We start from the raw sequence: 13,983 nt of genomic DNA, 5'->3' as shown, positions 1-13,983 counted from the left end.
AGGGTGTTTTTGACCACATGTTTTGAGAAATATTTTCAGAAAATGCAAAAGTTTGTTGGCATTTTTAGGGCATTTTCAGGTATATTAAAGTGTTGAAATATATATCAAACAAAAGGGTAACTCTTCTACTATAACATAACCAAATTTCATCAAGATCAGACACTTAAATCACAAGATACAAGGTGTTTTTACCATCCTTTCCTAAAAACCTGAAAACAAGTAATGGGGGAAAAGAGTCCATCGTAATAATAAACAAGTAAATATATAATTGTTATAATAGATTACTTATTTACAATCGTTCTTAGGCTAATAACGTTATTTACATTTAAACCACACTCGTTATCAAATACAATAATTATATGATCATGTTACTTCAAAAGGCGAAACAATTCTATTCATTTCAATCAAGGTTTGGTTGTCATTATAATTATCAAGAGACTTGGTGGTTTCTCCATTGCCGTTCGCATGCAGGTTCCAATTAATGATTAACATCTACGAGTCCAAAGCGGAAGTTATAACAAATTGTATAAAATGAAAAACAAAACGAGACACTTTTCGTTAATGCATCATATTCTAAATTTATCTTATTATTCTCATAATCTCTCCCCCCTTGCTCTGGTAATGATCAAAGTCGATCGGATATCGCAAATCCAAGATGGCAGGTGACGCATTGCACATTGTCCGGTGTTTAGAATCGTTAAGGGCTTGCCGTCAGACTCTCATCACTGTCGAGGTACGTCACGTAACTGTCGGTGCTGTCCGGATGTGTCATGGCGTCGGAAGGGGGCGCTGGCATCATGCCCGGAAGTGGACCTGGGACTGGACCCATATTTGGTGGTGGTAGATCATAACCATGCATCTGCACACAAAAACAAAAAATTAAATTTTGTTTTGAAAAAAATTGAAAAAATGATTTTACCTGATTTACTAGTTGCTGGAACGCAGGAGCATGAGGTTGTTCAAGATCCGAATGAAGGGCAAAGTCCGAAAGTGCTTTCCAAGGTGGTTGGTACGCTTGGACTTCCAGGGGATGCACTCCGATGGGCGAATCATGACGAACAGGAGACGATGCCACCATGGGGATACCTTGCATGGCTCCATAGCCCAATTTACGGCCATCCTGTGCAAAAAACTATGTTCGGTTAGATTTGGCATTAAAAAATTTTTTTGAAAAATCAAAGAATCATGTAAAATTAATCCGAAATCTTCAGTTGTTGGATGAAAAAAAAATACCGTGAAGGCAAACTGTGAAACGTTGCTACGTGTGTACAGTCGGCGCGCGGCTTTATTAAAAATCGATGATGAAAGTGGTGATTTAATCGCGTGTGTGCCAGACGATTGGCGGAGGCAGACACGATGAGTGGGGATAGTGTGGGAGTAAACACGCCCCTCGGCGCACCGACGGAGGGAGGCCCCCCAGACCAACGTCGACTCCACGCGCAATTTATATTGTTTCAGTCGCGCGTAAACCCGCCGCCCCACCACAAATAACCGAATAAAACATTCATAAATAACGACAGCTACCAAAACCCAACCAGATTTCTGTCCTCGTTTTGACTTGCAAAAATCCCAAAAATATTTTCCTGTCTCTCTGAGAGACGTTTTTATAAAATTGATTTTTTTGTATGTTTAGCATGTATAAAATGGGTTGGGCTGAGGGAATGAGGTTGCGGTCTGCGCCTACCTTTTCTTGTTGCATCTGCTGCTTCATCAGGATGGTCTTCTTTTTGTCCTTGCAGCGCTTGTTCTGGAACCAGACGCGTATCACGCGCGGCGAGAGGCTGGTCATCTCCACCAACTGCTCCTTCATCAGCGCGTCGGGACGCGGGTTCGCCGCGTAGCAGGTGCGCAGCGTGTGCAATTGCTTCTCGTTCAACACGGTGCGCACTCGCGTTGGTTTCCCGTCACCACCTGAGGCACTGTTCGATTTACGAGGTCCACCGCCTTTGTGGGAACCACTTTCCGAGCCAGAATCTGAGAAAAACAACAATTTAAAGATAAAAATTTGTTAATACAAAATTTAAGAGGTCCCAAACCTCATCATCAAAGAAAACCAACTTTCTAGTGGTTCTGGTCGGTGTAGACATCAAAAAAATACGAAAAAAGGTTCTAAATTACTGAATTCAATCAATGATCCCAAAATTTAATATTCACAAAGAGAGAAAAGGGCCGCCGGACACAAAGCAAAGCGAGATGACGTTTGGCTTTCCCGTTGGTCAGCGTTTCACGCCCGCACTAAGCATTTAGGCCGGCCGGACCGTCCCCAAGGGTCCGCCGCACACGCGCGGCTTAGTATCCCGGATTAACCGGCGTCTAATGGCTGGACAACAAAGTTTACGCCGCTATACAACCCTTTAAATATTTGCCATCGGATGTAATATAATCAACTCCGCATTTGGAAATTTGATCCCTGCTGCAGTTTCGCACTTGCTAATCACTAATCACCAAATCACCAAAATCACCAAATCAAAGGGGGAATCCAGTAGTAGATAATTACCTGACATGCATCCAAGTTCGGTGCTATTGCTATTGTGATTATTGTTGCTAAGGCTGGTGTTATTGTTACTCTCCCCGCCCGGATAAGGTGTCGTCGGGGCCGAGCTTTTCTCCATCACATCATGGTCCTCCTTGCAGTAGAGCGCTCCACCATCACGCAGGGCAAACTCATCGCCAGGTACCAATTTGCGAGCACAGGCACAGCAGCGAAAACAATCAATGTGATAGATTTTACTCTTCGCCCGCATCACAAAATCATTCTTACTGAAAGACTGGCCACATTTATCGCATTTGGTTCCGAACAACCTGGAATCAGACAAACAGAAGGAGTTAATATACTCCACCAGACCAGGTGGTAGCTTTCAACCAGGGAGTAGAAAATAAATATTCAAACGTCTCTGGTTACGCGGATGTTGGGATTGTGTAAATGTAAACAGAGCCACACACAGCACAAAATAGACGGAATAAAATTCATGGAGTAGTTGAGTTGAGTTGGGTGCAAGAGGCAAACGAACATAATCAGCGGACAGCCGTGTGCGATGTCAACGTCAGGCGGAGGCTCTTTTTTCGTCACGCTACATAATGATTTAATTCACATGTCCGATCTCATGTCATGTTTGGAATTATTCGGTGGGTTCGATTGGTCACGCCGAGGTTTGAATGGAAATAGTTTTGGTGGATGTTGTTCGGCGCACAGAAGGCAAGTAGGTATTATGATTATTTGGTGGAGATGAAATCACCTGACATAATCCCGCTTGCAGTAGGTCTTGCCGTCGCGCACGAAACACGTGCACGACTCGTCCAAGAACTGCCGGCATTCCTGACATTTCAGGCACGCCGCATGCCACTCCAGGTCGGGGGCGACGCGCAGGATGAATTGGTCGTGAATTATTCCGCCGCAGCCGATGCAGTGGCTCAGTCTTTTTGGTTTTTCTGCAAAAAGAAAAGGCAAAAAATCAGTATGGGTAAAAATTATCATAAAAATGTATGTTTGTTCTCAAATAACTCCTAAAAAACTGGAGCGATTTGGATAAAATTTTCAGGAAATGTTCAAAATAGTCTAGAAAGTGTTCTTGTGAAATTTAGTTGAAATCGGATTAAGAGAAATGCTAATTAAGACATAATTTTGTCAAAACATACGAAAAACTCGACCAAGTTTTATGATTTTTATTTTTTTTAAATGTTTTTCCCTCTCAAAAAGCAGAAAATTAAACAGAAAAAAAAATTAAAAAGGAAAAACCGGTTTTCCTATAAGGTTATGTTGATTATAACCTAATTTAAAGCGCCATCTACAAATAAAAAGAAATAAAGTTTGTATTTATACCTAATTTGTTATAAAACATATTAATTAACATAATTTATAGTAAAATTACCCAATAAGTTGTTATAAAACAAATTTACCTTGCAATAACAGGAAAAAACAACATTATTATAATTATATTACTCGAAATGTAACAAATGACCAAAAACCATCGAAAGCTATTTATCTAATTTTAATTTCATGCCCCAGAGGCATATTCCTGTGCCTGCGTGGCTGAAAAAACAATATGCGTTAATAAAATCAACACATTATTGAAATTACTACACAAAATATAAATGATGCGACAATAACTCGCCGTCGCCGTATTTTACTCCCTTATTATCATCATTCATTAGCAATACCACAATAAAATTTACTCTTTCATCAAAATATTCATTAATAAATAATATTTTACTAAATTATTTTGATAGATAATTACAATTTGTAATTTGCACCCTCCTGTATACCATGATATCGGTGAACATGCATTTTATTTTTCGCCGTGCGTTTTCATCGATTTATATTGCGGCTATAGAAAATATGATTTTGTTATATTTATTATTTGAATAAGCATCGCTCGTTCGATGTCAGTGCGGATATTATATGGTCGTCAGTGCGGAGATATAATGGAAAACAATTCGTTTTAAAAGCTTCACAACACGATCATTATAAATAAATTCGTTTACGGTCCACGGCGCCAGCGCTAAATTTAAATAAATTTATTATTTTCCGAAATACAATGTTCAATATCTGCCAAGCAATAATTGAAAATAAATCATGAAAGTGTATGGGTGGGATGAATGTGTTGCTACAGCGATGGATTTTGGGAAAACATTGGAAACACATTGGCAAATGCAATTATTTTAGTGAATTGAATAAAAATTAGTTTTGATACAATTTATAACGTCAACTAAAATGTTATTGTTTCGATGGGGAAACAATTTTCGAGTTGGGTATATTCATTTGGGGAGATTTATTTATATTTACAAAACTGTTAAAGTTTAATTATGATGGATTATTGAGGAAAAATTTAGTTAAAAACACAAAAATTGGAAAAATTTTTAACTAAATTCGTAAAAGAAATAAATTCAAATATTTCTAGATGTAAAATTTAGGAATAAATAAGTAGAACACTTTTTTGATATCTTTTCTTAAGTTTTAAAAGAGTTTTGGAAGAAAAATTTCAAAGTTTAGCACAGTTTTGGAAATAAATTTAGCAAAAAACGATTTGGGCAAAAAATTTGACAAAAAAGCTTTAAACCTACATAAAATGTTATTTTTTCTATGGAAAACAATTTTTAAGCAGATTTATTTATAAACAAAATTGTGAAACTTTAGTTACCACGGATTATCAAAAGAAAAATGAGAAAAAAAATGTAAAAAAGCAAAATAAAATCGACAAATTCGAGAAAAAACCTATTTTATAAATATCCAGATGTCAAATTTCCGAATATTTTCCTACTTAAGTAAGAAAAGAACTTTTTGAAACAGATTTTGACATTTTTGCAAAGTTTAGCAAATTTTTTTTTACAAAAAAACGCATTTTGTAAAAAATAGTCTTAATTATGAAGTAATTTTCATACGGGCTTAATAGTGTTAAGCTAAAAGCACATATTATTATTATTTATTGCGTGGTGCCAACGTGCGTCGCATGTAAAGATAATTAATCAGCGTCCACTTATCTTCCGCAATTGCTTGCGTTATGTACCTACATTGCATGCTAAATTATCTTATAAATGAGTACAAATTACGTACAACAAAGATTATTCACACGTGTCAAACAAAACACCTCATATTAAAAATCATACCACAACTTATTACAATTTATTAGATCAACTAGTTTTATTAATGTAATTTTTATTTTTATTTGGTTGGGTTTCATTGGTCTTCGTTTTCTTCTTCTGTGCAAAATGCAAAACTCGCCGTCGTTAAAACTTAATGAGTAAAAGCTAACTTGTAGGCACCGGCCGTAACTCGGCATGTTGGTGCGAATGTGTGCGCGCAGGATTTATAAACGCGCTGCCGCTATCTGTACAGGATCAGGACAACATGGCCGCTTGCCGACTCGCAGGCGCGCCGCCCGCCGCACATCGCACATTGCTCCAAAGTAGCAGCCGCACGGCGAGCCTTCAAAGCGGCGCACAGCGTCGGCTCAAAACGCATTCTGCGCCGAATTTATGCGCGCAATCAAGCGGAATTACGCCGATAACAAAAGCGAGACGGCCACGGGTTTGATTAGATATAGTACGTGCCTGGAGCCATTCGAGCTGCAAGCTGCCGGAGGACTACTTGTAGCCTTTTGGATTTCGCCGCCTACATGCGCCTTGAATTTTAAGATAAGAATAAAATTCAAGTGGGAAATAAATTTGAAAAAAATTGTTTTCTAAGTTACGCATGGTTTCAATTTGGAATTTTGTATTTTTAGGGAAAATTTATGAAATAAAAAAATAAAAAAGCAAAATTTTAATTTTATTTGCAAAAAAATTACGAATTTTGCAAACTTTCAGATGTAAACTTCTCGAATATTTAAGAAAAAGACTTTTTGAATCCCATTTTCAAGTTGTACAACAGTTTTAGAGCAAATTTTAGCAAAAAATTTAAAATTTTGCAAAAAAAAATTTAAAACGCCTAGAAAAACGTAATTTTTTCAATGAAAAACAATTCTAAACATCCTAATATTCATTTGGGCAAATGTATTTATTAATAAAATTGTAAAACTTTAATTATATTTATTTATCAAAAGAAAAAAGTAGAAAAAAATATCAAAAAGCAAAAAAATTCGCTTTTTGCAAAAAAAAAAAACATTTTCAGCTTTGAATTCCAACTTTAAAATTTCTTAATTTACAACAAAATTTATTACTACATGTTTGCTGTTTACGATTAACTTCTAGCTTTAATCTTCTTCACGCGAATATGAACATGATGAACGTGAGCTTTTTACTCGCCGGCTTTGACTTTCAACTCTCGCGCCGCCCGGAGATTTCAATCGTTTTTTGACTGACTGGACGAATTCAGAAGCCAATATCACTAAAACAGTCCGAAGTTCGAGGGATTCACGCTCGCAAGTTTATAGTTTACCAATTTGCTCGCGCACGCAAAGTTTGTTTATATCCGATAATATGAGCGCGCGTCGGAGCTTTTAACGAAATGCATTTACACCGCTGACAGCTACCGAAACAAACAAAGTTGAAAATGTACTCCAACCGCGGGATCGTTTTCTATTCCTATGTGCGACATACCGACACGATGCACACCAGACTAGGTGTTGCCATAATCATAAAATTTCATTAAAATTAATAATAAAATAATAAATATTTACAAAACTATTTGAGAAATTAAGATTTTTTAGGTTTTTAGTAAAAATTTATAGGTTTTATTGTAGTATTGAGTAATTTATGTGATTATTTATTGAATTTATCAGTAAGACTTGGTATATTTGGTTTTAATTCAATATAGACTTTCATCTATTTGCTCTCGGTTCTCGTCTGGGTTCTTTGGAGGCTGTTGCTGACTTTTTTTGTGCTGGATGCTCTCGATGTTTAGGTTCAGTCAATTTACTTAGTCTTTACTGTCATTACTCATTGTGGAAGCTTCGGTACATTAATTCAATACTTCTAACCTCGCTTTTCAACTATTTTTTGTTCGTGAAACATTTCACACTCAATAATTTGTTAATTATAACATTAATAACGTTAAAATTACAATTATACTTATTTATTAACCGTGATTTTTAAATATCTGTCATATAAAACAATATGTGTATGTATGTGCTCAATAAACTCCAAAACGGCTGGAACAGTTTTGGTAAAATTTTGAGACAATCTTCAAATTAGCCTAAAAAGTAATTTTGTGAAGTTTGATTGCAATCGGATCATTCTAATAAATATTATTATTATACTTCTAACCTCACTTTTCAACCATTTTTATTCAAAAATTAAAAACATTTCACACTTAATAAATTAAAAATAATAAAATTTAGTTACTTAAGACATTATAACATTTAAAACCTGAAAATTTACTATTTAAGTATTTCTTTTGACATTTATACCTACTTAATACCAGCGATATTTTGACATTTTGCAGAAAAAGTAAAAAAAATTCTACCTGCAACCCAGAATGCGGTGTGGGTCAATCGGAATGATAGAAGCTTCAGAATACTAATTGCTTCTTTATCAATCAGATAATCTAAAGTTAAAAATTTTAAATCTGTTTTTTTTTTCGGTGATTTTTTAAAGAAAAAGAATGACGTTTATAATGTTTGTTGAGAATATAGGAACTTATAGCACATAATAACACCATCATTGTGTTGACATCAGACAGTCGATGTTTGTTTCGAATGCCACCATGAAATCGCACCTTTTGTGCGCCGGTTTGTGGTGCATGCGTCTTTTGCGTTTTTCGCCCCGGCGTGTTCGCGCATCGCTTTTTCTAACAGTTCTGTATACATGCTAATTAAGCGCGTCAACGGCGAAGACGGTAGCCTGCGCCGCCGTCGAATTAACACCGGGGTGCTAACTGTCGGGCCCCGCGGGGCATCATCCGGCGGCACCTTGCATCCCATCCGAGCCACACACAGACCGAATTCAAAACAGCAAAAATTCATTCAGAAAACATGTAGGTATAGGTTCAAATTGTACACATATGCAACCAACAATACATTATAACATAAATTGAGGTTATATTAATGTAAAATTTGTATTTTTTTATTAAAAATTATCTAAATGAATATTTGATAAAAATAAAATGAAGAAAACTAGTTTTATTTTTTATGATTAATGATTTATGAAATAAAACTTACAAAATATATGATAAAAATATCATTATTGAGTCATTAAACGTGTATTGCCCCCTGGTGGTTTATTTGAAACTAAGCTAACGTGTTTTGGATTGCCTATATTTCGATTTTTCAACTAAAATCACACTTACTAGCTATATTTTTACAAATTTACTAAAAAACATATTCTGAAGTTAAAATTACAGCTGTAATGTGCACATATGCAACCAACATTACCTCAAACCATAAATCATGGTTATGTTAATGCACAAATTCAAACTTTTGATTAAGAAGTAACTATTTAACTAAAATCTTCCCATCATAAATTACCTCACCGCAGATTATTACGTCAACGCAGTAATTTCAAAATGACAAAACGATTAATTAGCATAAATGCACGCGCACTCGAAATTGATCGCGCGTCTTCTCCATGCATCATTGCGCATATTTCGCCGAAGATAGCAACATTACCATCGTAAATCAAACACAACGCACAATACACTTTTAATAAGAAATGGTAAGTAGGTAAATGGTAAGTAGGTAAGTACTTAAAACATCAACATAAAAACAATCCTCTCTTCTCTCTCGGCGTGCATCTCCAATCGAATGCGATGCAATTGATTAGAATAAAAAATAGACAACAACAACATAAAACCAGCAAGTGCATTAGTTTCGACATTTTCTACAATATAAACAATTTTACGATTTCTTAAAACTGATCGTATCTCATTACCGCGCGCGCCTAGTCGCGATGAAACCTTGGACACCATAGACGGAGGTAATCGACGCTTGGCCGCGCGATGAAGAAGTCTTTAAACGTTCGGGAATATCTATTAAATGCCGCCGTTGCGAGTGCTTGAATTGCTGAAATATCAATTTGTGCCAACGACCAACGCGATCTTTTTTTCCATTCATTACTCAACCATCACGCGTAAAGTTACAGAAAATTATGATTTTCAGTTTACGACTGCTCATTTATCGATAGAAAACTGTTTTTTTATCGTGGGAGCAAGCAATCGGCGCAAAATTTAATTTTTTCTCACACTTGAATAAAAATGTTGCTGTTTTTAGCGAATACAAGTGTTAAAATTTACAAAACTGACCTTGGTTAGCAATAAAAGTTGCAAAACTTCGGTGTGTTGTAAGTACACATAGTCTCACTTAAAATTTATCTCTAACCATCGTTGAAATGATAAAAAATCGTTAATTTAATCGCGCATGCGAATAGAACGATGATTGTTAGCGCAGCTCACCAATTGGCCACCCGTCACACTTTTACTTTTAATACTTTCCGAGGCAATAAACTTATTTAACGTCCACTTTGCAAACGATAAACGTCCGAAAAACAAAATGCACGAAGAGGACGCTCGTTAAAATCATCGCGCGCCGGCTGTGCATGCGCGACGATTTCGTTTCGGTTGCGCGCAGATCAACTACGATCAACAAGGATCTACAAGGAATATAAAAAAGGGAGAAAAACACACACGCGATAGCAGTAAAATTCAAAACGCAAGAAAACTGCAAGCGTGTGGTTAATTTATGTAAGCTGAAGTTACGGTAAAAGGAAGTTTCATCAGGAGTGGGCTTCAATTTTTCGGTTTTAATTTAATCATTTGCTCGAATTCCTGAAATTGTCGCGCGCTGCCCGCAGGCCGGAATGGCATCCGAAGTATGACGCGGGGTAATTTATCGCGGTGGACGCATAAAAACCAGCCGTGGGTTTAAATTATTTAGATAAGGGAGCAATTTGTTCGAAATGCTTAATTCAACGGTCATTTAAAAATATATTTAAAGTTAAGTGTAACCACAAAACAAAAAAGAATTTCTTAAAATAACTGCTAATAAAAAATTTAACAAACAAAAAACATTTGTGTCAATTTTTCTAAACGTTATTTTTATTTATTAATTATTTTAATTTACTTCTAGTAAATTTTATTGACGCTGATGAGGAATAATTGCAAAAACTTGGTAAACTTGAAAACGGTGTTGGAATAATTTAACGTTTTTTGCTTTTTGCAGTGGATGCACAGATGCATGACGCAGATTGTGTTATGTGAGCGTTTGCTCTTGATATCAAGTAAGTCTTGTTATAATTAAAGCCTCATTAGCAACTTGGGAGCCATTGATATGAAATCAAGTTTAATAATATTACCTAAATGAATATTTAATAAAAGTAAAGTGGAGAACACTAGTTTTTTTCTATAGATTGATGGCCGATGCATAAATAGTTCAATTTATTAAGTTTTTTGCATAGAAACGTAAAAGTATATGATATAAATATTATTATTGGATCATTAAACGTGTATTGCCCCCTGGTGGTTAGGTTAAAACTAAGTTAATGCGTTTTGGATTGCCGACATATGAATTAATCTGACTTTTCAAATAAATTTAGTAGGATTATTAGAAACTTGGTGTGATTTTTGGAAATTTACTAAGAATTGCTCTATTTCTTCATTATTTTTCGTTTTACATATAAAAGTATGTGAAATAAACATTATTTTTGGATTTTTTTTTGTGAGTATTGCCCTCTGGTGGCTAATTGGTAACTAATGTACTGTATTTTAGGTTGCATACATACAAATTAATCCAATTTTTCAACTAAAATATAACTCTTTTGCTATATTTTTAAAAGTTTACTAAAAAACCAATTTGTTAAATATACATTTGTTATTGTTTTTACATTAAAAGTATTTGATAAAAACTTTATTATTCAATAATACCGCGACTACTGCCTTCTAGTGGTCGATCAGGAACTAACAAATTGAATTTTGGATTGCCTACAGATCAATTAATCCGATTTTTTAACAAAAAATTCATTATTTTCTATTATTTTACAAAATTTATTGAAAATTCAACTTCCACCTGATCTTCTATGTCAATCTAGGTTCTTGTTCTTGTAAGTTATGTTTTGATTGACTCTTGGTCAAAAAGTAGTTTTGAGAGAAAACTCGAACCCACTGAGAAAAAAGATAAAAGCGTATTTACGATGCAGACGCCATAATCCCTGTAAACGCCAGCAAGTAAAAAGTGAAGGTAGGAAAGGCAAAGGTAAGATGTAATCCAGTCTGCGTCGTCTATAATCCGACATATCGATATACGGCTGAGCCCCGCAGCGGAGCCGCGCAGGCGAGCTTTCGAGCTTTTCGGGAGGACGGACCTGGCGCGCCGGGTTTTTGGTGGCGCCTGTCTTATCACCCTTTTCCCAAAAACACAAGCTTTGTTCGGGCTCTTGCTCTTCTCACAGCGAACAAAATCCAACAACTCAAACTTAAATTTCCTCATAAGTATAGAAAGTAAGAATATTTTTAAAATATTAAAATGATTTTTACATTTTCAGTACAGAAAAGCTGTAATTTAAGAATTAAATGGTGTGAATGTGAAATTACAACAATTTTTCACCTTGCTTTAGGCTAAGAGGCGATGCGACATCGTGCGTTGAAGCGTTCAATTGATTTTATTCGGGTCCACGCCGGGTGGACAACACAAACCCACAAGCACACACAACCTTATGGTCGGAAGTATCAAAGAGTTACGCTGCGCCGCCGTGTGTTACGTGTCCGCGCGTACGTTTTTATTGCATTTCGTCGCGGCAACGGAATTCAACTTTATCAAGCATTTTATTTAATTAACCCGCCCGAAAACCTGATGCGGCCAGCATCACTACTACACAACACACGGCACAACACGCCAAAAATAAAGTAAACGTGCGCAATTCCCAAAATACCAATGTGATTCTTCAACAAATTGCTCAACAAAACCAGAAAAATTTTTGCCAATAACGGAAATACAAATAACTGATTGTATTTAAAAAGTCTTGAAGTCAAGTCAAGAGAAGGAAGCAATAAAACACACTTGAAACTGTCATCGGCGTATGTCACAACAATACCCAAGGCTAGACAAGCGCAAAGTGTCTGGCGTCGCTTTCAAACCCGCCGGAAAAATTTACGGTGCGATAGTAAACTCCTCGCCATTCATATTCAAACCCTCTTGAAGAGGAGAGGATGCGGTTCATTCATACGTCCGAAATCACTTTTGGCGTTTTTGGCAAGCGTTTGAAAAATGCACCAGCGTGACAATATAGCGTGTGAGGGGCCGACCAGCGGACAGATAAGTTCGGCGTGCGCGTCCGGGTGATTTATTAGGGTCGTCTGCGGCGCTAATGTCATCGGTAGGAGACAAGGAAGAAGGCGCCGGCGATTACGACTCGGGCATCCAGACATCAGACTGGTTTATGATTAGGACATCGTCTAGGCACACACGAAAAAAACTTCATTTTCACTCTTTTAAAGCCGATTTTAAAAAATAAATCGAAGTTTTACAAAATGGCGTTCGATAAATATTCATAACCTCAACCTAGCGTCATTGCTGAATAATAACACACCTGATAACCATACACGAAATTCGGTGTAGGAAAAAAATTGATACGATTATCGGCGTGTGTGTAAATATGATTTATTTACAAGTCAAATGCGAACGCGCCGTATCGGAATGTGAAAATAATAAGTAGACGAATATTATCGCACCATTTGTACGATGGGTTGCCAGCAAAGATAATCCAACACCGACTAATTTTATGACGCGCTGCGACGCGGTGATATCATAATTAGGATCACCATGCCATCAGTGTATTCAAATTTTAGTGTTTTTTAATTGTCAGCTCAGTTTTACGTGTGTATAAATTTTCATACTAATTATTTATATCTATATCTTTCAATTATTCATAAAAATTTCAAATTTTTTGGAAAATTTTTGTGTTTTGGTGACTTACTTTGTGAATCCATCGAACAAGAATCATTGAGTGGATGTGGATTCATGACCAAACTCGGCTGCACCAGGCCGCGATGGTGCATCGGTAGTTGGTGCATGGCCAACCCGCCTTGCTCTGACATCACCATACGAACTGCCGACGGTTGGAACTCACGCGCGGAACTTGTTTAAATGTCCTTTAACTTAACCCCCAAAATGCCTGGGAGTTAGATATTCACTGATTAACTAAGTCCCCTTTGATTTCCTTTGATGGTGATGACTTAAGTCAAGTTGGAAGTTGGTTCCGGCATTCAAATCTCTTTCTCTAGCTCTTCCTCGTGATGTATTTGATATTCTTTTGTGGTTTGTTGTGATGTGGAACACTTTACACTGTTTTGTTATTGTGGATCTAGTAGATAGATGCTATCACTGGTGATATCGGGCGAACACAGTTCGATTGTGGTCTCTCGCAGCAACACCGCACACACCCGTGCCGCACGATCCTTCGACCAGGACTGAGGTGGGCCGAGGAGCCGCACGCAACGCACGGGCGCCGTCGGACGAGCTCGGCCCAAAGAGGGAGAGGGCAACGGGATCGCGGGGCTGGAAGGAGAGCGGCGCGGAAGGATCCCTCCGGCTTGCTTCGAACGGCAGGAGCAGGAACTCC

General features: G+C 36.8%; 1 protein-coding gene across 2 annotated transcripts; it reads right to left on the bottom strand.

Moving 5' to 3' along the window:
* Positions 1–257: 257 nt before the first annotated feature.
* Positions 258–13,854, bottom strand: tup (LIM1_Isl and LIM2_Isl domain-containing protein tup). 2 transcript variants are annotated; one of them, XM_065310656.1, is made up of 6 exons: positions 13,339–13,854; positions 3,237–3,429; positions 2,498–2,802; positions 1,685–1,974; positions 920–1,120; positions 258–859 (listed from the first exon to the last, which is right to left on the bottom strand). In XM_065310656.1, the coding sequence occupies exons 1-6, from the start codon at positions 13,463–13,465 to the stop codon at positions 698–700; spliced, it is 1,278 nt and encodes a 425-aa protein (XP_065166728.1). In that variant the 5' UTR covers positions 13,466–13,854; the 3' UTR covers positions 258–697. The 2 variants fall into 2 exon arrangements, with proteins under 2 accessions (XP_065166728.1, XP_065166727.1); XM_065310655.1 differs by having other exon boundaries at positions 920–1,132; positions 13,339–13,853.
* Positions 13,855–13,983: the final 129 nt, after the last annotated feature.

This window comes from Atheta coriaria, unplaced genomic scaffold, assembly GCF_025399875.1.
Source record: "Atheta coriaria isolate IRGN ID8LTWV9N9 unplaced genomic scaffold, Caltech_Dcor_3.1 hic_scaffold_9_pilon, whole genome shotgun sequence".
In the NCBI taxonomy this organism is placed as follows: domain Eukaryota; kingdom Metazoa; phylum Arthropoda; class Insecta; order Coleoptera; family Staphylinidae; genus Dalotia; species Dalotia coriaria.
The sequence above is the reverse complement of the archived record's forward strand: the minus strand, read 5'-3'. Positions and strand labels throughout refer to the sequence as shown.

Bases quoted from the DNA above. Each gene is read 5' to 3' on its own strand.
- tup (XM_065310655.1), bottom strand. From the start codon at position 13,465: ATGGTGATGTCAGAGCAAGGCGGGTTGGCCATGCACCAACTACCGATG. The intron at 2,803-3,236 runs GTGATTTCATCT...GTCTGATTCCAG, and splicing joins TGCAAGCGGGATTATGTCAG to GTTGTTCGGAACCAAATGCG. The intron at 860-919 runs GTAAAATCATTT...TTTTGTGTGCAG, and splicing joins TCCAGCAACTAGTAAATCAG to ATGCATGGTTATGATCTACC.